The 23,430-nt window shown below is 44.7% G+C and overlaps 8 protein-coding genes across 8 annotated transcripts; 4 read left to right on the top strand and 4 right to left on the bottom strand.

Moving 5' to 3' along the window:
• Positions 1–596: 596 nt before the first annotated feature.
• K441DRAFT_688846 (uncharacterized protein) lies at positions 597–2,426 on the top strand (the record flags this gene model as incomplete). Its single annotated transcript, XM_067652235.1, has 3 exons — positions 597–643; positions 771–882; positions 1,047–2,426. 3 exons carry the CDS (start codon positions 597–599, stop codon positions 2,424–2,426), a joined length of 1,539 nt encoding a protein of 512 aa, XP_067501103.1.
• Positions 2,427–4,165: 1,739 nt separating this feature from the next.
• Positions 4,166–7,802, top strand: K441DRAFT_204865 (uncharacterized protein). Its single transcript, XM_067640506.1, has 6 exons — positions 4,166–4,738; positions 4,857–5,070; positions 5,118–5,717; positions 5,773–5,900; positions 5,949–6,157; positions 6,207–7,802. Exons 1-6 carry the CDS (start codon positions 4,302–4,304, stop codon positions 7,682–7,684), a joined length of 3,066 nt encoding a protein of 1,021 aa, XP_067501102.1. The 5' UTR covers positions 4,166–4,301; the 3' UTR covers positions 7,685–7,802.
• Positions 7,803–9,068: 1,266 nt separating this feature from the next.
• On the top strand, positions 9,069–9,668 carry K441DRAFT_664567 (uncharacterized protein). The gene has a single exon (XM_067649371.1). The coding sequence runs from the start codon at positions 9,360–9,362 to the stop codon at positions 9,597–9,599; it is 240 nt and encodes a 79-aa protein (XP_067501101.1). The 5' UTR covers positions 9,069–9,359; the 3' UTR covers positions 9,600–9,668.
• Positions 9,669–9,825: 157 nt separating this feature from the next.
• Positions 9,826–10,905, bottom strand: K441DRAFT_698412 (uncharacterized protein). Its single transcript, XM_067653058.1, has 3 exons — positions 10,677–10,905; positions 10,384–10,578; positions 9,826–10,314 (listed from the first exon to the last, which is right to left on the bottom strand). Exons 2-3 carry the CDS (start codon positions 10,564–10,566, stop codon positions 10,099–10,101), a joined length of 399 nt encoding a protein of 132 aa, XP_067501100.1. The 5' UTR covers positions 10,567–10,578; positions 10,677–10,905; the 3' UTR covers positions 9,826–10,098.
• A 1,324-nt stretch (positions 10,906–12,229) lies between these two features.
• Positions 12,230–12,897, bottom strand: K441DRAFT_574430 (Adaptor protein complex sigma subunit; the record flags this gene model as incomplete). The annotated part of the gene is made up of 3 exons (XM_067644098.1): positions 12,230–12,641; positions 12,694–12,776; positions 12,829–12,897. 3 exons carry the CDS (start codon positions 12,895–12,897, stop codon positions 12,230–12,232), a joined length of 564 nt encoding a protein of 187 aa, XP_067501099.1.
• Positions 12,898–13,359: 462 nt separating this feature from the next.
• Positions 13,360–13,859, top strand: K441DRAFT_688844 (Frataxin; the record flags this gene model as incomplete). Its single annotated transcript, XM_067652234.1, has 2 exons — positions 13,360–13,536; positions 13,602–13,859. The coding sequence occupies 2 exons, from the start codon at positions 13,360–13,362 to the stop codon at positions 13,857–13,859; spliced, it is 435 nt and encodes a 144-aa protein (XP_067501098.1).
• Positions 13,860–14,370: 511 nt separating this feature from the next.
• On the bottom strand, positions 14,371–14,684 carry K441DRAFT_688843 (zf-CSL-domain-containing protein; the record flags this gene model as incomplete). Its single annotated transcript, XM_067652233.1, has 2 exons — positions 14,371–14,430; positions 14,505–14,684. 2 exons carry the CDS (start codon positions 14,682–14,684, stop codon positions 14,371–14,373), a joined length of 240 nt encoding a protein of 79 aa, XP_067501097.1.
• A 323-nt stretch (positions 14,685–15,007) lies between these two features.
• Positions 15,008–15,978, bottom strand: K441DRAFT_664561 (uncharacterized protein). Its single transcript, XM_067649370.1, has one exon. The coding sequence runs from the start codon at positions 15,805–15,807 to the stop codon at positions 15,112–15,114; it is 696 nt and encodes a 231-aa protein (XP_067501096.1). The 5' UTR covers positions 15,808–15,978; the 3' UTR covers positions 15,008–15,111.
• Between the last annotated feature and the right edge of the window lie 7,452 nt (positions 15,979–23,430).

Here is a 23,430-nt window from a genome sequence, read left to right as displayed (position 1 = left end):
CTGCCCATAAGCTCCCCTCCCAACTGCCATTCCCTTAGATGTGCAGAAAACACGTTTCAGCCCTCCAGCTAGCTTTTGACAATAATATGGCATCTTTCCCGTGCAGCTCGCTTGCCCAATTTCGGTTATTTCTCCTTGTCTATTTCATCAACTCCTTCCCCACGGGGCGTTAGGATGGTGTTTTGAGCAATGTTGATTCCAGCCTCAGCCCTCCAATTCGTACCAAGTGCGGAGTGACTTCCCCTCCGAACACTCTCTCGCAAACTTGTCAATGCTCCAGGCCTACTTCGGCTTTAGTTCTGGCCCCTCTATGACTTCTGTCGCTGACGTTTGTCAGAGTGAAGCGCCAGGGCATCCATTTCAACTCCCTGCCGCACACATTGGCGGTGAGCACTTCCACTGCTTCAACCGTGGCTTTCTCATATGATATCTGTCTTGACTGGAAGAGGTCAAGAGGTCGTGTTGAAGCTCAAACAAGTCTATCCCCTTTTGCTGCAATTGCCCAATCCTGCCACCAACGAGAAGAATTTAGTCACGCTGCATGAGGTCGTTAGGCTTCCCTGTTGCTCATCTTCCTTGGCTTCTTCTTCCATGACATGGCCAGGACTCAGAATGGTGGTCGACATATCCAACTCGTCAAGCCGTAAGTTCACCCTACCCCTTTCTCGAGTAGGTACTTTAGATCAGGTACATCGGATTTACCTGGATGACCGATTGCAATCAGATGCCGAATGTGGGGGGTGTTGGCACTAATTCTAACATCTTCCCAGGCTTGCTAGGGCGTATCTCCTCGGGTATCTCTCGAGCACGAGTCCAAGGATCGTCAGTGTGCTTGCTGCATTGGCGAGGCAAAAAATAAGCCCGGCAGTGGCGTTGCATCGGGTATGTTGTGTGGCACCTGGTAGAGATGAAAATCCCTAATTTCCTCCTTTCTGTTACACTCCTCGCATCCCATTTCAGAGAACTTGTATCTTTCTTCATATCTTCTGATAGCCCCTTTACATCCCCGGATCCATCTTGGAGACTGACCGGTATGCGCAATCAAGCTATTCCAGGTTCTTCGTCAGGCCGCTGCCCTCAATCGCTTTCCCGCATTTTGCGGCATCTTAATCGGAGGTTCTACCTTACTCCAATTGCCCCTTAAACATATATTTATCGCACTCAACCAATTCCTTGGACGAAAGAAGTGGTCTATCGATGGGACTTCAATTGAAAGACTAGCGAAAGTTCTCGCTGCTCTCATCTCAGCTTCCATCAGCTTTACTCTATTGAACAGTAGGCCAGTCAGTCGCATTGAATTACAAGGCACAACTTCAACCCAGGGAATACCAATTTCAGGTCCAAACAATGACCCATGTTCATTTAAAGAACCACCTGAAACCACTGCACGCTCTGACGCTCCCAGACCGGCTATGCTACCGGCCTCTGCCTTGGCCGGCAGAACCATGGATCTTACTCTCTTCGCCGTAATTCGTGCGCTGGACGTACTTATCAGCGGTATGTGGGCACGCACCACGTCCCGTAAAACTCGCTCTACTGCGACAATCTCTCGAAGCACTCCACCAATTCTATTCTGTCTCTCCGCCGCGACAATCATGCATGCCTGGTTCTACACCCCTTCAAGATTACCATCGACCTACAATCGCTGGATATCGACTGCTGCAGAACTAGACAACCGGCTTTTACTTGTATTGCGACATGCTCGTTACGGCACTTTCACTTACGGTAAGGACACCGGTATGGCCCCACTACTTGCCTCCATGTGCAAAGACTACGGGCTTCCAGAGCAGTGGGGTGATCCTGCCAAAACAATCCCGGTCCCTTGCGAACTCGTGCACATGGGCTGCGGGAAGAACTGCGAGAAACACGCCCTAATACGCTTCTGGCGCGGGTGGGCCTTCGCAGCACGAATGTACGCACCACTGCAGCTGCTCATGCTGCTCCGCGGCGCCCGAACCAAAGCACGAGGCCGCAGCAGTCCCTCGAAGCTAGCCATCACCTCCGACGCGCTGACGAAAGCCACGATCGACATGACGCGCAGCTCTGCCTTCCTGGGCGCTTTCATCGCCCTCTTCTACTACGGCGTGTGTCTCGCGCGCACGCGTCTCGGGCCTAAGCTCTTCTCGCCCACCACCATCAGCCCCCAGATGTGGGACAGCGGGCTGTGCGTGCTGGCTGGGTGCGCGCTATGCGGCTCCTCCATCCTGTTCGAACGGGAGCGCAAGCGGCTGGAAATCCTCTTCTTCGTGCTGCCGCGCGCCGCCGCGGTGTGGTTCCCGCGGCGCTACTTGAAAGAGCACAGGTGGAGGGAGCACGTCGCGTTTGCGCTCAGCACGGCCGTCGTGTTCACGGTCGCGCAGGAGCGGCCGGAGCGCGTGAGGGGCATGCTGGGGAGTGTTTTGCATGGAGTGCTGAGTCAGGGCTAAGGGCTAGGGCTAGGGTGAGGGCTTTAGCCACAAGGCCCGCCGGGTACCTGGTTGGCGGTTGATGCGGGGAATTTTCGGGTGGCGGCGGAAGCTTTTGAAACAGAGGTGCCTTGAGCCCTCTGACTGTGTTGGTGGAAGGGCTTTTTTGGTGCGGGGTGAGTGATGACGACGTCTGCTCAGCTTGAGGTGTTTGATTTGCGGTGCAGAATGTGTCGCATATTTCGTCTGCTCGTGATTTTGGTAGAGCCAGGACTTGTTGGCATTGTCTTCTAAGACGCTTTTGGGCCCTGTATACTGGCCGGCTGTTGGAATGTTGTAATTTGGTAACCTTAGCCTTCGCTGCATGTATTAAGCTCTGTATTTAGCTAAGAGTTCAAGGCGTGAAAGCTTGGTTGATCAAATATTTAGGTATGACCATAGGCCCAGAAGATTATAATCCTTATAATCAGTTTAGGGACATGAGTCGGGTGCATCGGGCCTTTTGCAGGTCCTTGGAGGCTTGTTCGAAGTACTTCTTGCACAGCAATGGCTCGACGAATCACTCACGATATCCTCTCCTAGAGTAATTTGACATATGACCGAGATGCGACTGTAGCATTCCAAGCTTTGTCAACACCAACTGCCAGCTCGTAGTCCTGCGCTCCCGAGACCATTCGAAGGTATTCACGTCTTTCTACACTACGAAACAGAAGATGGTTGCTGGTCATGTGATCTGCACCGACCTCTTCTCCTGTCGAAAGCCAAATGGGGCCTAGTTCAGGGGTTCTACAGTGGGGCCCCCCTACATAATAGCCTAGGTTCTCTTCAATTTGATCCTCACACGAGTTCTGACATCTCTCATTTCCATCTCTGAGAGTATGGATGTGGCAGAAGTATGCTATAACATGTACGGGAGAAAGCAAAGGATGCGGTTTCTTCGACCCGTGGAGCTCATCTCTCCATTCAATAAACCGACCCATTACCGCCGGCATCTACCCGGGTACGGAAAGATTCGAAGTTTGTTACTTTGTACGTCGACTGGTGTGTTTCTGTATTAACTAATCTTTTCCCTTCTCCCCCAAGCCAGACCTTTTTCAATCAGGGTACGGGAAGTATCAATGAGTATTACCTTCGCGAGTGCCTTGATTTGTCTCTCATCTAATCCGCGGGTGTTGGAAGCGGTAACCGCTGCTTCAAACAGTTTTCTGCATACTATTATACAGTTCTGCAATTCCGCGACTTCATTCATGTCTTCACTTGGCAAAAGATCTGAAGCGGGCACTGTATACTCTCGAAAGTTATCAAATTTTACTGCCGGTTTGGCAGTTATGACGTTTGCCTGCAGATTCTGAGACTATTTCCCTCGAGTGCCGCACTTTAGTGAGCATATTCGGTGCTTAATGCCGTTGTATAGAGTCGACTCTTGTCTCCATGGTTCACAATTCGTTTTAAGTCATTGACTCCCTCTAGTTCTCCATTTAATTTTTACCTGTAAATCCCGGTAGGGGTTCATCTTTCCTGGATTGAAGTGGTTGAAATAAAGTTGTGGGAGCTTCGAGGTATCTAAAACTAGGTTAACAGCTACAGTAAGCTTAAACCTTGGAGGTCTTGTTCCATAAGTCATAACATAAGGAGAAACCACAATGACAGTTTAAAGGTAATCCCTTTCATTTCTGCTCCCTTCGGTATTATCTGCCGCAAACAATTTACCGTATTTTTCGAGTATGTTATCGGCATTGTACTTAGATGTCACGTGTGCACTGTCAGGTTGAGACCTAGCCTTGCAGGCAGACCTGTCCGCAATTCCTTCTCATTTCACTTTGCTTTCCTTCTTCCTACTTGCATCTGGCTCAGCTAAGACATCTTCTTTACATTTGTTCTATTTCAAGAACCATCATGACAGATCCCATATCGCTCACCGGAACTGCTGTCGGAATTGTTTCTCTTGGGTTAACCGTTTGCCAGAGCCTGGTATCATACTACGACTCGTGGAAGTCTCATGATGAACAGGTCAAGGAGGCGGTAACGAGAATTGAAGAGCTCGAAAATGTCCTAGATGTCCTCAGTGGGCGGCTTGCTCGTCTACCTTCAGATCACGAAGTTAGTTCTCAGGTCCAAACGTTGACCGTGTCTTGTAAGGCTAGCATGAAAAAGCTAGAGGACATATTTGAAGAATGCTGTAAGGCTGGGAACCCATCCACCCTCAAAGAGAAATTCCAGGCCCAGAGGCGAAAGGCATTATTTCCGTTCAAAAAGGATACTCTGGAAAGCATCAAGGCTACATCACGTGATGTTATTGGTGTCCTTAACATTGCACTACAAACCCTACAAGTGTATGTTGGACTTTTTCCAGCATTCTCTACTCTATATGTGCCTTTTTTTCATTTCGGTTTCTTGACCAGGTACAGAGACTACTGGAGGCTGAAAACCCGACTAACCACAAAATCATAGAGACATTCAGGTCGAACAAATTTCGATGATAAACGAGCACTTCAGTAAGTTAGACAATACCGTAGCTGGCCAAGGGTCAGCAATACAAGCAAATTTGGCGCAAATTTCAGACAGATCAGAACGATTTGAAAAGAGCGTGCTCGTCGACCAAGCCAGAATAATGGAGGCACTCTTGTCACAGAAGTCTTCCGAAGAGCGGATTATTGAAGCTTTGGTATGAACTAACACCCTTGATATCATATCATTACTAATGAACTCAAGAAATCTGAGTTGCAGAATTTCCAGCTGAAGTTATGTCAAAGCCCTAGGCTACTTGAGACAGCATGTAATGATGCTCAGAGATTAGGAGTATTCAGCGAGCAACCCGATATAACATCTTTAGCATCATCAGACTTTACACACACCCCAATTAGGAGTCTTGTGCCGCGAAATCGATGCACTTGCACTACACATCCCAAAGGAGCAAAAAGTTTCCCTATCACCCGGAGTAAATTTTCATTCTGGCGCGGGACTTCTTCACATAGCGAAACATGTCATTTTCGCTACCGTGATAGAACCTTTGGGCTAGGGCTTAGGGTCTGCTGTTTCATCCTTTCAAGAGCAATCCAGGCAACTTTAACCGTAACTCAGGGTGCTGGGGGTTGTTCTATAAGCTCAGCCTTGAAGTACCGAGCGATTGTTCCTGACAACTCTCCTGCATTTAAGATTGTGTATTCCGCCGAATTGGAATTCACCCCAGGCATTGACGTTCAAAGCTTGCAGCATCACATAGAAAATCTATTGCAACAGTTAAAGAAGCTTTTCAGGGACGGAAAGGCGTCGCCAACGGATATATGCCAAAACGAAGGTAGTCTGCTTCATGTGAGCAGAAAATTCACATATATCGAATATGAAACAAGAATTGACAAATTTCCAGGCTGCTATTCCTGCAGGGGATTCGCTTACTTCTAAATGTCAAAATGGGTTGATTGAAAATTATCATAGATGGATTTTTGGGCTAATTAGCTTGGGTGTTCCTACGAAAGAGTTCGATTTTTATGGGAGGTAAGAGCCGCCGGGTTAGGTTGACTTTCTGGACCACTGACTATTTAGAACGGCAACAGACCGCTTATTAGATCATATCAATGATTACGGCCTCAAGCCCGACCGCCGTACTGGCCTTGGCCGTATAATATCTGATATGTTAGAGAACACCGATGTAGAGCTTACTGGAACAGACGCGCCCATAACTTACCATCCACCGGGCGACAGTCGACCAGAATTCGTGGAATGTGTTAGGGTATTTGAAGAACTCTTTGAAAGTAACGTACTTCTTGTGGACAGCGAAGGTTAATTTCTAACAATGAGTAGCTTTGCAGTGGGGGCCGCTTTGCGTAGCGGTTGTTCGTAAATCAGAAACTGAAGTCCTCAGGATTTTAACCAGCAATCCTGATGCAATCTCAGAAGAGAATGACCGAGGGCAAAGTCCACTCCATCTATCGTGCAATTGGCCTCATGGAATGTCTCTTCTTCTCCAGTTCGGTGGCACCAAAATTATCAATCGCCCTGATAACATCAACCTTCTCCCACTTTATTATGCTTGCACAGTCGGATGCGTAGAAACCGTGCGGCTCCTCTTAGAAGCCGACAGTGCTTTCTTCTCTAAGAGGGCATTTGTTTGCCACGGTGATGGAGATGTACTCCAAAGAGCTGTAGATTGTCATGCGGACACACTATTACCCCTTCTTATTCCTGCTTTGGTTAACAGACGAAACCGGCTCCAACAGCTAGCTTTTGAGCATCTACCTGAACATTTGTATAACTCCCTCGGCATTTGTCCTGACCGGATTCTAGACAAGCAAGCTTACCAGACTTATATTGCGTTGGCCGACAACGGCGTACTAGTGCCGGCCTCACTTACTTACTCGAACAGAATTCAAACAGTATATCACAACTTTCTCACGCCGAGAAGTGCTGAAATGCTCTTTGAAGCTGGATTCCTTGACATCGATGAACTCGATTTCCAACGCGCTACACCTTTGATGTATTTCAATGCCTGGGCGGGGGGGGAATACATTCTTTACTTGCCTTGGCTGCTGGGCAAAGGGGCACACATAGATTGTATATTGCCAAGTCTCAAAGCAGGAGATTCAAAGTGCATGATAGTACACCAACTCGCTTGGATGCTGGGCACATCTTTCTTTCATGTGCATTTCCAACAACGAAACGAACAAACCCTTAATCAGGATGGGGCCCTTTCCAAATTCTGGTTGTATCCCGAACAGCTTCGCAACGTAATAGCAAAATTTTTTGGTAAACCTGTATTCGATGAATGCGTATGTTCTTGTTCAAACAATGGCTGCTGCCCCGCCACCAAATTTCTCCTGGCTTCCAGTATATGGACTCGTGGCAGCAAATGCAACAAGCAGCAGGTGCGCCTTTGGTTTATAGACTGGATCCTTGGGTATATTGAAAAGGTTGGAGATTGTAATGGTGCTCCGGATTGGCTTTTGGCCGAGATAATTCGGTTCGAAACATTCTCTAAGCTTTGCCTCACGCATACATGCCGGAATATGTCATTGCTCTACTTGGATGAGAGGCCATACTACGAGTGCTTAGCTCATGAGGAAATCAAAGAAATTCGAGAAGAGGAGCGTTTAATGATTGCACAATTGGATGACCTAGTTGCGGAATTTGTAGCAAAGTACACAGAGCTTGGAGTACCGCTACTGGAATTTTTTGAAGGATACTGGGAAGACCGAATGGAGGAAGTTTTAGACAAGTCAGGATCCGTAGATGAAGAAGAAGTTCGGCGTCTTACAGAGTTGGGTGTGGTGTTGGAAGAGTAGGCTCTGCAAGTAAAAGGAACTACTGTCAGAGTACACCTGCTTGTAGCGATGGTGTAACGAATGATGAGTAAGGGTCAGGGTAACTGTACGATATGCTGGTTTGCCTACTTCTGCAGACGAAGAAGCTATACACATAGCTATCTTGTAACCGACTACCGCACCCTACATATCGCTCTGTATTACCTGCGTAACACCTGCGTCTCGCCTGCGTCTCGCCTGCGTCTCGCCTGTTTCAGCTACATTTTAGTCTCCCCTTTTGATTTATTACTTGTACCTTCTTCGTGTATATATAGACGCTTTAGAGCTACATTTACAATCAAGTTGCTCGTTCAATTCTCCCACACTGCAGAGCTTACATATCTGGCTGGTCCTTCCCCCTAGCAGATATGAAGAATCTCAACCTTTAGATGATCGTAATCGTTCGCTTTTCTGCCCCTGTAAAGACTTCTTCATCGTTATAAATAGTGCAATGACTAATTCGCTTATATGCACCATCAGTAAGACCAACACATCTGCGACTCCCCGATCTATCCTACGATCAGCATCGAGAGCTCGTGAATGAGAATCCATATTGAGAATTTTCAAACACAGGTAACTTCCACAACCGGGAGCCAGGGCCCTGGAACCACCTTTAGCTGCATCTGGCGGCCAAGTTTCCTCGATTATGACTGGTACCTTTTTCACAAAAAGTGCCTCTAAGCAAGGTCGTCGATGGTCGTGCCAAAATTTAGCTCGCTTTGGATAATGTCTTTCGTTGTAATAAGATTTTGCTAGTTTTATGACTATACTCATTTGATAAACTCGGGGTTTACTGCCCCAAAGGGTACTGACGATAATGATGTGGTTGTGTTGGCTTTGATTACTTCGAATACGATAGGTTGCCTTATTTCTTCTCTATAGCTATAGTAATTCTATGTCTAGGGACACTGCTGTCCACTTTTGGTGGTTTTATTAGCAGTTTTGAGTTGCCTTTTACTAGGGGCTAAGACTTAAGCAGGCTGTCTATTCTAGTAGAACTTTCAACTTTTAGTATTTCGACAGAGAGGGCCGTAGTGTCGACTAAAATCGGCTTGTCTTACCACCCTGTTGCTACAACCTTCCTCATGTATATATAGTCTCTGTTTCTCCACAGATCAATCGACACACGAGTTCCTGACCTGGTATTTCCGGTCAACAATAGCTGATAATAGGATTTGCTGGAGAGAAGTGCAACTGTCAGTGGTCAGCTCGGACTGTAGTCCGTAATTCTTCACCCACTACCCCATAACACATTTGCCGCCCCTCAAGCAGTTTTTAACATCACCAGGAGCACGGTTCGTACCTCAAATTTATATACAGCCATGGCAAATTGTTTAATATTCAATATTTTGTCAATAAATATCAATACGGCGTTATACTGATGCTGAATGCTAATAAAAGCCCGATCTCATTTCTTAACGTTATGAATTCCTAGACAAAAGAAACCGGTCAACCAAATCCCCTCACATATACGTCCCATCATAAACCAGATCCCACAACGGCCGCCCCTTCCTCCCCAGCTGCCCCCCAACCTCATTCCTCAACGGCCACTCACTCGCCGGCGCCTGATGCGCATACCACGCCCCTCCCCCATCATGCACCCCGCCATCGTAACCCCCCGCACTGCCGTACGAAGGGTCGTAGTCCTCGACTACGCATGCTCGTTCGAAAACGGATCCCGCAGCCCAGCATACCCCCCTGTCCCACCCATTCATTCGCCGCCGTGTACCCCGCATGCGCATTCCCGAACCGCGATAGCCCAAACGCTGGGCTGAGCGGGGAGAGCGGCAAGGCGGCAGTCCCGCCAGCAACACCACCACCAGACCCCCGCCTCCGCCCTTCCCCTCCCGCCCCTAGCCCCGCCACGGCAACCGTCCACACCCCCGTCCCCAAGTGACAGCCTCCGCGGACTCCTCGCCGGCACAACCGGCAGCGCACCCCCCTCCCTCATCCCATTTCCCTTCCCCGGACCCTCAGGCACCGACCCCAAACTCCCAAAACTGCCCCGCGACCTCGAACCGCTAGGATGGTACGGCACTACGGGCGGCGGTGGCGGCGGGGGGTTATGCTCGTAACTCGGCCCGCCAATCCCACTACCATGCAATCCGGAGTCGTCGTACGCGCGGTGCGAGAGCGGTTCGCCGGCGCCGCCACGCAGCGGGTGGTGTGGGGACGTGCCCATCGCCATCGCCATCGCCATCGCCATCCCTAGATTGTGGTCGCGGTCGTGGGAGGTAGAGTGCCCGTGCCGGGGTGTCGTGGGCAGGAATTCCGGGGTGGGAGGGCGGCTTGCGCGGGGGTCTTGGTAGTTGTGGCGATGGTGGCGGCGGCGGAGGAGGAGACAGCATGCGAGGAGGGTGGCGGCGAGGGCGAGACGGCGAGGAGGATGCCGACGCCTAGGCCGATTTTGGTGCTGACGGAGAGGCTGGGGAGGGGGGATTGGAGGGTGTGTTAGTGGAGGTTGGGGCCGCGATGGGGATGGCGATGGAGCCGGCTGAGACGGTTACGAGGGTTGTGATGTATTTTGTTGTTGTTGGGGCGGCGGGAGATGGGGATGAGGAGGCGGATGAGGATCCGGATGAGGAAGGGGAAGAAGCCTGGGTTGTCGTGGGCTGTGTCGCGGAGTTTTTTAGTGTCGGTCTTTCAATTGTACGAGATATGAATGGGGAGAGCGGACATACCGAAGCAGAGGCGGTTGACGGGCCGTATTGCTGGACCAGGTAACTCTGGATATCGGTGGGCAAGGCGGTAAACCAGGCCAGCTTCGACCCGCCTAGGAATTCTAACATGAGGATTTGGGAGACGGCGGGAATCTTGGTTGCGGCCACCTCGCGGAGAGACTCGGGATGCTGTGAGGAGCACATCTGCCAGAGACTCTGAGAGAGAATTAGTATAATTATTCAAATGGGAAATTACTATAGAAGACAAAATATAGATATTCAATGAAGAAGACGACCAAACCAAAGGTACATACGGATCAATGGCACTTTGCTTCTTCCTCAAATCCACCCTTGCTGGTCTAGGAGCAGGTGTAATGGTTGGTTTTGGTGTTGCAAGACCATGATCTCAATAGAAGCCCCTCGACTCGGTAATTGCCATGAAGCGGAAGATGGAGGAGTGCATTTTGGCATAGGAGAATAACGCAGGTACAATCACGCCGCGGGGCAGATCAGTTCAGTGCCTGGTGGCCCGTCCATCCTTTTTAACCCGCCACTCCTCCCTTCTCGAAGGTTGCCCCAGACTCGCTGATCGACGCCACGCCGTGGCTTGATCAACATCTATGGTTGACGTTTCCATGCAAACAGGTCCCGACCCTGACTTCGGCACTGCTTGGACTGGTTTAGTCTGCAATGCACTGTGGCTCGTGAGAGGGGGAGCATGGGGAAGCGAGGTGGAGAGGCTGTGCACGGTCCACAATTTGGTCTTTTGGCCAACGTCAGGATAAGCCTAAAATATAGTATGCCATCGGCAACTTGACCTGCTACATTTAGCTTAAGTGGCGAGTAGGGCTGCAGAGGTTACGGAATATATTTCCCTGCGCAATCAGCGTTTTAAAGTTTGCAGTGGATGATGGAAGCACGTATGCCATGTATCATAATAATTCCTCGTCTAGACGGGACGAAGAAACGAAGAGAGAGCAGTTCCGTGTATGGGAATACCCTAGGGCTTGATTGTATAGAATTTCTTTTCAGAGCTAAAAAAGATTGCTGCATACTCAGGGTACCTACAGATCGTCTGCTCAATCATCCACTGAAACGACCACACGAGCGACGTTGTCCCGCGGTTTTGAAGGACCCTGGTGCTGATAGCGTGGGCCAAAGAACCCGGGCCCCTCCGTCCAACGAAATCCTCAGCACGCATCGCACCTTTGCCAACCGTGCTGGGATAATCGCACTTGTCAAACGGGTCGTGTTGCAGCCGTGACGATTTGCATGCCATCCCCAAAGCACCCAGACGTACAAGGCTTACACAACCTCCAGTCGCAGAACTCATCAGCCTCGCACTCTAACGACTTCACGCAAGGGCTTCTGTGGCATTCATTTGTAGGCAAAATATCTGTGGAGGGCCAAGCGCCGATCTCGACGTGTAAAATTCGTCTTCTTGCTCCCATCGAGAGATCAATGGGTTAGGAGGGACAAAGCCATACGGATTGAACCTGCGGGCATCGAAAGTTTCCTCTGCTCTAATTTGATGCTTCACTTCCGAATTGAGCATGAGATATCAAGAACTGAAGTGTCCGACAGCTAATACAAAATGCTCGCCATGGACTGCCTGTATCAAACAAACCCGATACGCGTGCGTGCTCACATAACAGTTCTGCTTATGGCTCGTCTGGCTGTTTCTGCTCGTCCTGACCTCCTAGGCCCTGCTCCACAATACACCTGCTCTTGATTCCATCGCATAGGTGTGTACTTCGGGGCGCTCAAGAAAAACCTGGCCTGCAAGCTTGATACGCCGCGGTATGATGTGTTATCAGGCGTCTGTCGCCCACACGTTATCTTCCTAGCACCCTTATATCCCATTCTCTCATCGGCCTGCCCAAACGCCCTCGCCCCTTCCAAATCCTGCAAGCCCTAATCCTCCCTTCCCTTCATTAACAGGTCTCTTCGCGACCCTCCCCTGCGCCTTGACTCCGTCAACAACTTTATCCAACTGCGTTTCAACAACGACACCTCCAACAATCAACTCGCTGAGTGCTGCATGAAGTGTCTCAAAGTTGAAAATCAGGTCCAATTCGCATACGTTCTCGAAGAGACGGTCAAGCGCCTCGACGAATACTTGGATTAGGTCGAGCAGCGCAAGCGGAGATTCGGTCGAGGTAGATATAATAATGAAGTAGAGAGTCGCATAGTGCCGATAGGTCACGAGGGAGGGAGTATCATTGTGGGGTGTAGTGGGAGTGGAGGACTTGCTGCTGCTAGCAAGGAGGGGCGGAAGCCTAGAGAACTTTGTTAGAGGCGAGTCGCGCGATGAAGACCACATGCACTTACGGGAGGAAGTTGCAGGATGAGTTGGGGCGGTTGGATACGAGGGTGAAGATTTCGGATATTAGACGTTGCTGTACGCTTGTCTCCTGTAATACAATCGTTAGAACGCCAGTAAGCCACTCCTCTGAAGAGCCATACCAGCTGGGTGTAGAATTTAGTGAGGCGCGGCTGGCCGGAGTTATTGAAAACAAGCACAGCGTTTATCATAGTGACTCCAGCTTAGCGCATGCAGATATACGGTCTTGAAAAAGAGTGTTGAACAAAAGCAAATCGGAGATGGTCCTGCAGCGTTGAGATCTCCAATGTGGGGCTTCGGCGGGAAGTTGCAGGGCCCAAGCTCCTTGAAAGCTTGCCCGCATCTCTTTGGATACATTCTATCGTCACCTTTACTCTATCTAACGCTTCCAATTGCTATATCGAGTTCTCTTCGTTTAAGTTTCCTCCTATACCATCAAAATGCTCTCAAATTCAATGTCCCGCCTTAACAGTGCTGCCCTTCGCAGCACCGTCCGCGCCAATGCCCATCCACGAAGCCCTGTATTATCCTTCTTTACGGTCCGAAACCCTATCAGCACATCTCTCGAACGCCAGGGAATTGCTGCATCTCTAAATAAATCGAATACATATGCAGTCCGAAGCTTCCATACCTCGCCTCTCCGCAATGGCATCATGCCAGACTCAGCGGATCCAGCACCGAAAGAGAGCGAAGCGAACGAGCACGTCACATCTCCGACGAACCTCTCCTACGAGGAATACAACCAACGCGCAGATGAGTACCTAGGCTTGCTAATGAACAGGCTTGAGCAACAGCAAGAAAGCCGACAGGATTTAGAGGCTGACTATGCTGTAAGTTGATTCGTCCTGTTTCGATCTTAAACGCATCTTGCGCTGATTGGTCGATCTTGATAAAGGCCGGTGTTCTTGAAGTCAACATCGCATCAAAAGGAACCTATGTTCTCAACAAGCAACCTCCCAACAAGCAGATCTGGCTCAGCTCTCCACAGTCTGGCCCTAAGCGATTCGACTGGGTCGTTACTGGGGAGTCGATGAACCAGAAGGAAGGCGGCGGCGTCGGTGATTGGATCTACTTAAGAGATGGAACTTCTTTAACAGATTTAATCAGAAAGGAGTTGGGTATTGAGCTGGGTACTGATACCGATGTTGCGTAGTCGGAACCATGTGACTAAACGAATGTTACAATCAACTTTTGGGGCGGAATATTGGTTGCTGAGTTTGGAGCTGTCGTTTCATTCTGTGGACGTTGCTTAACGTGTAAGTCTCACGCTGATCAAAAATTCATCACCATTTCGATAGGGACAATAGTTCCTTGCTGCCATGACGCCTTACTGGCAGAATTCTCATGAGTCTATGAACACTATTTGTACACCTCCTTTCATCAACCTTCGCTTGCTATCCCACGTGTAACCCTTCGACTTCCTATGCCCCTTACGCCACAACACCCCCGGTGCCTCTCTCTGCGGCCAGTCTAGTGCTTAAGCCAACAGGTATGGCAGCATGAGTGTGACATGCAATGATGTGTGAGACATGCATGGCATTCGGCTGCAAGGTGGCACTCGCGATCGACAAAGTACGAGGGAGCCGGCAAACGAAGAGTTCTGATGACTCGAAGTGCCTTCTCCTGAACCAACCCCTTGATACTGATCGTCTGTCTCTCTGCCATCAAACTGCAACTACCACCTTCTGTGGTTCACCCTGAGCCTCTTCTTTTGGTAAACCGTCCTAAATGTGTCACAACAGTTAGCCTTTCCTTGAGATCCCCAAATCCAATCACAACACCACAAAAGGCAACTCACCACCTCAAAAATAACTTTAATCATCAAACTGCAGCTTGGGCAGACAGCAACCTCCTCTCCGTCTCGCAGATCCGAGACCGCGATCTCGAAGCGGTCGCCGCACGGGCACGGGTAGTGGTAGATTTGTAGCTTGGGATCGAAGGTCATGTCTTCGATTTCGATTTCGTCGTAGAAAGACATACTGGGCGACTGCGTAAGTTTAGTCGTACACTGTCTTTAGTTTTATAGGGGTGTTAGTTGGCGGTTCGTAAAAAGAACTGTAGCCTCAGTGGGTTGGAAATTTTGATGATTGCCACGCGGGGACTTGAGTCACAGGGCGGATCGGGTGGGTGAGCGGTTTTTTTTTAGCTGCGACTTGCCAAGGTGGTAAGTGCCGAGTGGACGAGAATTAGCTAGACCAAACAACAAAGTTTTTGAGAGGACATTTGGTTATTTCTATAACACCGGTCTAACTTGTAGAAGAACTCATAGAAAGACGCCTTGAAGAGGTCCTAGAGTTGTGTTGGTGGGAGACTTGTCATCAAATTGGACTACATAAGCTCGAAATCTAAGATAAAGACATAAGTGTTTCTACTGGTTGCGAAATGAGTTAGATTGGTATGTTGAATCAGCCAGGAATATATCTCCTCGTCCACCAGAGTCGGAACGGCATGTCTTCATTCCCGTCTGGCTGTCCATACAGGTGTTCATTCATCCCCATTTCTTCCATTGCTTTATCACCCTCTTTTGACATTGAAAGCGCAATTGCGTATAGGTAGCATCCATATTTCGTGTATTCTCTCTTTATTACGTCATTGATTTTCGTAATGTCTTCCGCAACCGCCTTTTGAAACCGCTTCTTATTGCGCTCACTCTCACATTTGAGCTCTATCACCACATTCTCCCGGTCCAAAAGATTGGCGTAGTCCATGTTGTCGTTCTCGGGGTTGATGATGAAATCGGCCGCACGTGGGCTGGCTCCTTGGGGGTCGGCATATACGTGCTCTTCTCGATCAGCATTGAACAGTGCGGCCAACTCAACCTGCGCCCAGCCTTCCCAACCACCCTTTCTCTGCCACATCTCACCAATCTTCTGTCTGTTGGACTTGTCGTCGCCCCAATCCATAATTGCGTCGAAGACCATCCCATGCACAGTCGTTTTGCCCTCATCATGAGCTTCGTCTTCATCATGAGACTCGTCGCTCATCTGGCCGGAGCTGTCACTCTGATCGTCGGTGCCATTTCCCCCCTCAAACTCGTTAGTCCAATACATGCCACTAACTGGATCATAGAAGGTTTGTGGCTGATGTGGTCCAGAATCCATTGCATAGATCGATGGAGAAACTTCGTCCAAAGACACCGGCGATGCAACACTCAGTTATCTCAAAGTAGTGTTGTGTTAACGATTTTGGTATGTGGACATGAAACGGAAGAAGTCAAGTTCCTAAAGAGATTCTGCGAGGCTTAATTTCGGCTCCAAGCGGTGTATGGAAGATGAAAATAAAGGTGGGTCGGTCTCTTCATGGTTCATTTAATGACACTTATATACTCGCATAGCAATGCAGGCGCTACACCAACCGCCCAACCATAAAGACGGTCACCAATCGCTGAGCATAAAAGGTCTTGCTAACAAGGCTGAGGCATTCAACTTTGAGAGATACGGAACCTCGCCAATAGAGCGTTATCATAGCCTCGCTATAGACAAGGCTGAGACATGCTGTATCACGATCATTCTGATTATCTGACCAACCGCAGACCAAGATTCCAGGTCCCTCAGCAGTCCTCGCAGAATCCATACGTAGATAGTAATTTCGTGCTGTGTCCGCCGTTTTTAGCAGCGTGGACACGCCATCTGCGAGCGCGTCACCGCCCAAGAAAGACTGCATTCCTGCACGGGTGCAGATGACTCCCCCGCCTTTACGGTAAGTATGTGCAAGGCAGCTTATAATGATTGTGGTGTCGTGCTCGCGCGAAAGTTGACGCTTTCGAAGATTGGCGGACTAGTGAGTAGCGGACAGCGAGCGATCCAATTAGTGCAGTTAGTTAGCTATTTTTCTCGAGCTCGCAGCTAAGCTAACTGTTAGACACACTGATAAGGACTATCCTTTATGGCCTACTTTGGCTAAATAGACGCGATATAAAGGTAAATAATTGCTACCTAATATAATTATACGAAACACGATAGTAGAAAGCTTAAAATTAAAAAAGAACTTAAAATATATTATGATAGTTATAATATAGTTATATAATATATAGATATTAAGGAACTTTAACCGCTGGTTAAAGTTATCTAATTAGTTAGATTTGCCTTGTTAAGACCCGCTATAAAGATATTAGTTCCGCTTACCGCCTTAACTAAGCTAATAATAATTTTCTATACCTGGTATAGAAAATCCTAATTGGTTTATTTAATAAGTAAAACTGGTAAAATACTATACCGCTACCTAACGTAAATATATAAAACATGATAAGTTATAAGTTTTAACTAAAATTAAATTATTTTAAACCTTTAGCTAAAGGGGGGGATTATAACGGGACTAGCCCAGTTATAGTAGGAACGTCTTAATAAAATACTTAACGGATAAATTCTAACGCTTTAACTAAATTCTGCTAAATTCTACTAGCTTTATTATTAACTCCTGCTAAGTTCTACTAGATTAATTAAATTCTACTAAAGCCCGTTAAAGACTGCGTGCATATATACGTATATATTAACCGCTAAAACCCTTAACTATTTAATTATAAGACTCTCACGTTATTCCTTTCTCTTCTTTATATAATATCTTATTCTCTATAAGAGCTATATACTCTAGAAAATATTATTAAGAATATTAATAGCTTCTTAGGCGCTAGTAAAAGCTTTATATCCTTTAAGTCGCTATATAGTTATAACTGATTAAGAAGCTTCCTAAATACCTTAGGCCTTATATAAGTTAGATTTATAAGTTATTACTTATAGCCGTAGAGCAATTACAGTATCCGCTTTATTTATCGCTATATATTAGTATACTAAGTATAAACGCCCCCCAAAAAAAAGCTTATTGCGATTATAAAGGTTAAAATAATAAAATTAGATAAGATTTGCAAATGTAACAGCAGTATCACGATTAGGGTATGTGGAGTCGCCATATTACAAAAAGTCGTTACTTTAGCGTAGGTTATTCCGACACTAGTTATTAGCGACTTAGTCAATCGAGACATAAGCACGGCAAAAGGGTCGCGCAAGCCTATACGATTAGATTGTCTATAAACGAGAATCTAAAGCTAAGGAAAAGGAAAGGAAAGGAAAAGTAGCAACGCGAGGAGTTATATACGATCCCTAGTCACGTAAGAGCTACGTAAGCCCTGCGTCTACTATAACGTCTACCATAGCTACCGCTTTCTGCCAGTGCCGTAACATTACCCCCTCCTCCGTAAAAGCCTGCCCTTAGGCTTTATATGTCCGTATTATACCTATAGGGCGTTCTTATCTTTATGCTCTTCCGGTAGCTTATTATCTTTATTATACTAGCATTTCATCTATTCGTTTAGGTACTTTAGCGGTCCCAGTTTATTAAGGTAATGGCTATAGAATTTTCAAGCTTATAGGGACTGCTGATAAAGTTCTATATAGGGTACTAGGTAGGATCTAGGTTATAGCCTTTCTAACTAACGCGGTACTTTGGCGTTTTCCTTACTAGCTTATAGGTTAGTATCTCCTTAATTTCCTATTTATTATTGCTATTAACTTAAATTAATAGGGGGGGTTTGTTCTTTTATCTAGGTAATAGGTTGTTTATAGCCTTCTATAGCTTATCTAGTAAGAAAATAGGGTAAACCTTAATTAAATCTGGGAGCTTTACTTTATATAAGTTGCCTATTTTCTTAAGGACCTTATACGGTCCTAATATCTAATAATTAAGCTTATAACTAAGCCGTTCCGTCTTCTAGTTCTTTATTATAACCTAGACTATATTACCTACGGTAAAGTCAGGCTCGCGCCTATACTTATTAGCCTGCTATTTTATTAATTTTTAGGCCTTTTCTAGATTTGTATGGGCTACTGTCTAGGCTTCCTCTAAGCGCTTAGCGTACTACTGGGCTTCCTTATAAGATAGTTTCTCGCGTATAGTCCGTGGTCCTTCTAGTCTATCCTAGTTAAAGCTTATTTATAGTAGATACCCTATTTCTAGTTAGATAGGTGCAAATCCTATAAAGTTATAAGGTAGGGTCGCCTAGGTGTAGTTTATTAGAGGTAGTAGTTTGCCCTAGTTATCTTAGAAGTAGTTAATAAAGGGCCGAAGTCTTTAGTCTAAGTATTAATTTATAATCTCTGTCTAACCGTCTGTCTAAAGATAGCACGCCGTAGAAAGCTTTAGCTTAATTCCTAGGATCCGAGTAAACTCGTTCTAGAAAGCCGATATAAACTGTGATCCTTAGTCCAATATAATAGTATCTAGTAATCTGTAAATTTGGTAGATATAATAAATATATAGTTGGGCCGCCTCTTTAGCATTAATATTCTTATAACAGGGGATTAAGAAAGGGTATTTGCTAAAATGGTTAACTAAGATTATAACTATATTATACCCGTTTCGGTCTACTAGTAGTTTATAGAAGTCTATAGAGATATACTACTAGGGGCGCTCTGGTATTGGAAGTAGCTTTAATAGTCTTAGGGTCTTATTTCGTAGAATCGTAGACCTACGGCAATTATTGCAGTTTCGTACATAACGGTTAATATTTATAACTATTCTAGACTAGTAGTAATAGTTACTAATAATCTTACAGGTTTTATTTTTTTAGAATAGGCCGTAGAGACCTAGGTATATACTTTGGTAATAAGCCAGGTTCGTAAGTTCTGTTTTTTTACTACTACTAGCCGTTCCTAGTGCTTAAGCAGTCCAGTTTTAAGGGACCATAGGCTGTTAATATCCTTTGCCTTTTCGCGGTACTCCTATAGAGAAGGGTCCGTACGGTTTGCTTATAGTAGTTTATTAATAAGGTTAAATTCCATAGAGTTAATAGGATATATCTCGGCACTTAAAGATTTAGTACTTAGTTCTTTGTAACCGACTACTAGTACTATGCTAAGACACTAGGATGCTGCCTGGAAGGCAGCATTAGCACTACCCTCGTATACCTCCTATACCTTATATTACCCTATTTCGACTACGTATTAGTCTCCCCTTTTATCCTATTACCTATACCTTTCTTATGTATATATACCACTTGATTTCCATAGATTTATAATTAAGTCGTTTATTCAATTCTTCGCACTGTAAAGCTTATATTCTTCCTATATCTAAGGGTTAAGGTGCTTTAGTTATAGTAGCGTCTAGGTTCGTAATAAGATCTTCGCGGCTATCTAGTTATTTAGGTCCTGTTTATAACTTATAAGAGCGTCCGCACGGTTAGTAGCGCCTAGCCTATATATAATTAGGAAGTAAAACTAAGATAGAGTATCCGCCTAGCGCGCCTGCCAGGCTATAAGGGCTTTTGTTATTATAAAATATTCTAAGGCCTTATAATCTAAAACTACTTAGATAGGCTTAGGGGTCCCTTCTAATTATACTTGCCAGTGCTAGAAGCTAGAGATAATAGCTAACATTTCTTTATTATAGATTAGGTAGTTTAGCTTAGCATCTATTATAGTCTTTAAGTAGTAAGTAATAGGGTACTACTCTCCGTCTATCTACTTCTGGGAATAAACACTGGTAATAATACTATCTAAGGCATCGGTTTCTAGCATTAAGGGCCGTTCTAGGTTAAAGTGGGCGAGTAAGGGAGCGGAGACTAGTCGTTTTTTAAGCTTATTAAAAGCCTGCCTATATACGGTATTAAAGTAAAAGGGCTGGTCCTTTATAGTAAGGCGGCTAAGGGGCTAAGTAATCCTACTATAGTTCTTAATAAAGCGTTGGTAGAAGTTATAGAAGCCTAAAAATAACTATATCCCTTTTACTGTCCGTAGTGGTTCCCACTAATTAATTTTAGCCATCTTTTCCGGGTCTGCCTTAATTCTATCTATACTAATAATAAACCCTAGGTACTTTATTCGCTTTATACTAAACTCTAACTTCTTAATATCGGCCTAAAGGCTAGCCTTATAAAGCCGTTATAGAACCTTATAGACGTGCTCCTTGTATTCTAACTCGTTTTCTAAGTAAATTATAATATTATCTAGGTAGGCTATATAGAAGTTATTAAGGTAGTTAAAGAGTATATTATTTATATATCGTTAGTACGTAGTAGGTCCGTTAGTTAGTCTAAAAGGGAGCACTTTATATTTATATAATCCGTATTAAGTCTAAAATATAGTAAGGTTTATAGATCTAGGGTTTATCCTAATTTAGTAGAAGGCCTAATAAATATTAAGCTTTATAAATACCTTAGCTCTATTTATTTGGGCTAGCGTTTTATCTAGTAGGGGTAGTAGATAACGGTCTTTACGGGTTATATTATTAAGCTTATAATAATAATTAATATAGAAACAAAGTCCTTTATTTAGCTTTTTTATAAAGAGAATAGGGGAGGTAAATAGGGCCTAACTAGGCTTAATAAACCCCTTTACTAGGATGTCCATAATATACTACTTAGTAGCCTATAATTTAGCAATAGATTGTTTATAAATGGGGGTATAGCTAAGGACATTTTCCTTATCTGGTTTAATCTTAATCTTATAGTTATACGGTCGGTAGGGTAGAAGTATATTAGATACTGCCTTAAAGAATACGTCCTTAAACTCTTAGTACTAATAGGGTAGTTTCTGTTCTACTAGCTCCTTATCTATAAGCTTATCTTTCTCTTAGGCTAGGGTCTCTTTTTCTTTAATTATTTAATTGATTTTATATAAGCTAGTTATAAAGGTAATAGTATCTAGCTAAACTAAGTTTTAGTAGAATCCTACAGCGCTAATATAGCAGATATTAACTAGTGGGAGGTCCATAGGTTTCTTTACGGATATTTATTAGGCCGTATTTTGCGGTATAGGGTTTATAATCTTCCTTAGCTCGCATTCTATTTTCCATAAGTTATCCTTCTAGTTTATCCGTTTAGTATATTATCTAATATTCCTAGCCTTCCTTTATAGCTGCGTAGGGCCTAAGTTCTCTATAGGAAACTTAAGTAGGTCACTACTAACTTCCTAGGTCTTTAATGTAGGTGGCGTAATATAAGTCTAGGGGCAGTGTAGTATATAGATCTATCGCGGGTTAAGCTATATATCCTTCTTAAAGGCGTAGTCTTTACGTATGGCATCGGCCTAGTAGATAGTATTAATCTAGGGTTATATAAGGTTTTCTATTATAATACTAATTTCTTTTATAAAAGGAGGGGTTAGGGGTAGGGTTTTAGGCTAGATAAGCCGTCTACTTTATATGTTATGCTATAAGCCTAAATAGGCTAGCCATTTCCTCCTTAAGATTATATTATAGCTTCTAAGGTCCGTAATAAGGAAGGGGATATTATACTGCCTTCACCCATTAACGCGGAGGTATATCCGTAAAATACTTATAATAAGTTACCTTACCCGTCCGTTATACCCGCGAATAGGAATTAGTTTAGGTAGATCTTCTATAAGTGCATTAAGAAAGTCAGCTAGCTTTACAGAATACTAGGTGTCTATTAGGGTAAAGGTATTTACTCTAGAGTTAACTAAGGTAGAGGTTAAAACTTAATATCTATTGCGAAATAAAGTATAAGGAATAATGCAGCTTTTTCCACTAATTAGCTGTCCTAGATTAACGTATAATATATTAATCCCTTTTAATCCTGTTAGTTATATAGGGTAACTTACCAATAACAACTACTCGAGTAGGTTATAGTAATGTTGGTTAATTAATCTATTGATTGGAATAAGGAAGGGCGAGGAGCTTAAGACTCCTCACTACGCTAGTGCTACGGCGTTACGCAACAACCGCTTGCCTTATTCCCGACACTAGCAACTCTTCTTTTATAGTTACTATCTATATATAAATACTGCTTAACTAGCGTAACAAATATTAATCCTCCTTACTTACTATTGCTATTATAATATAAGTCTCGCTATCCTAAAATTTGCCTCTTAGCACATGGTACTTTCTTACTTAGAAGTTGCGGGTAAATATTATATTAGGGCCGCTAAGGCGCTAGTTATAAGCAAGCCAATAGCAATTTTCTATCCTGGGGATAAAAAATCCTAATTAGCTGGTTAGAATTAGGGTCTGCAGATTATTATACTCCTACTCCCTTTTAACCTAACCTTTAACCCGTATACGTAGAGTGTTTATATTAATAAACATCTTTAGAGCCTTATTTAGGTTTGCCTTTATTATTCTATTTACTAGGTTATCTTAACCGTTAATTTATTAAATCTTAAAGAGTTCTTACTATTTATAGGATTAATAAAGTGCCATAATGTCAATTATAAGGCGCTTCTCCTTTATAGTACTAAGCTTAACTAAATACTTATAGAGGGAGTATAAGTTAGTATATACGATTATAGGAATAACGGGAAGTTTAAGTTAATCTATAATTATTTTTAGGGTAGTCCCAATTATAATTACTATATTAACTCTGCTAACCATTCTATATATCTCTAATACTAGAACACTTTAAGTAACATATTTACTTTTGGTTAAGCTCTAATAGATAAGATTGCCGTAAATTATAAAGTTATTCTCTCTAGTAGATTTATTCGCGATAATAATCTTATATCCTAACTAGGAGCTAAAATCTTTATTATTTATAAACGATTTATTAATAAATATAAAGAGCTTAGCGGTGGGGAGATTAGTAGGTATATAGAGTAGTCCCTAATTAAGATAGTTTATTTACTAGAAAAGACGCTTATTTAGGGTAAGAATGTTATCCTTAGTTAGTTCCTAGTATTAAGCGGCAATAGAGAGGTTAAATAAAGCCTTAGGTTAATAAATAGAAGCAATATAAACTCCGCAAGCGCATTACTCCATATATTCTTACTTTAGAGAAT

This window comes from Cenococcum geophilum, assembly GCF_001692895.1.
Source record: "Cenococcum geophilum 1.58 unplaced genomic scaffold K441scaffold_38, whole genome shotgun sequence".
NCBI lineage: Eukaryota > Fungi > Ascomycota > Dothideomycetes > Gloniales > Gloniaceae > Cenococcum > Cenococcum geophilum.
Note: the sequence above shows the minus strand (reverse complement) of the source record. Positions and strands in the feature narration are given on the sequence as shown.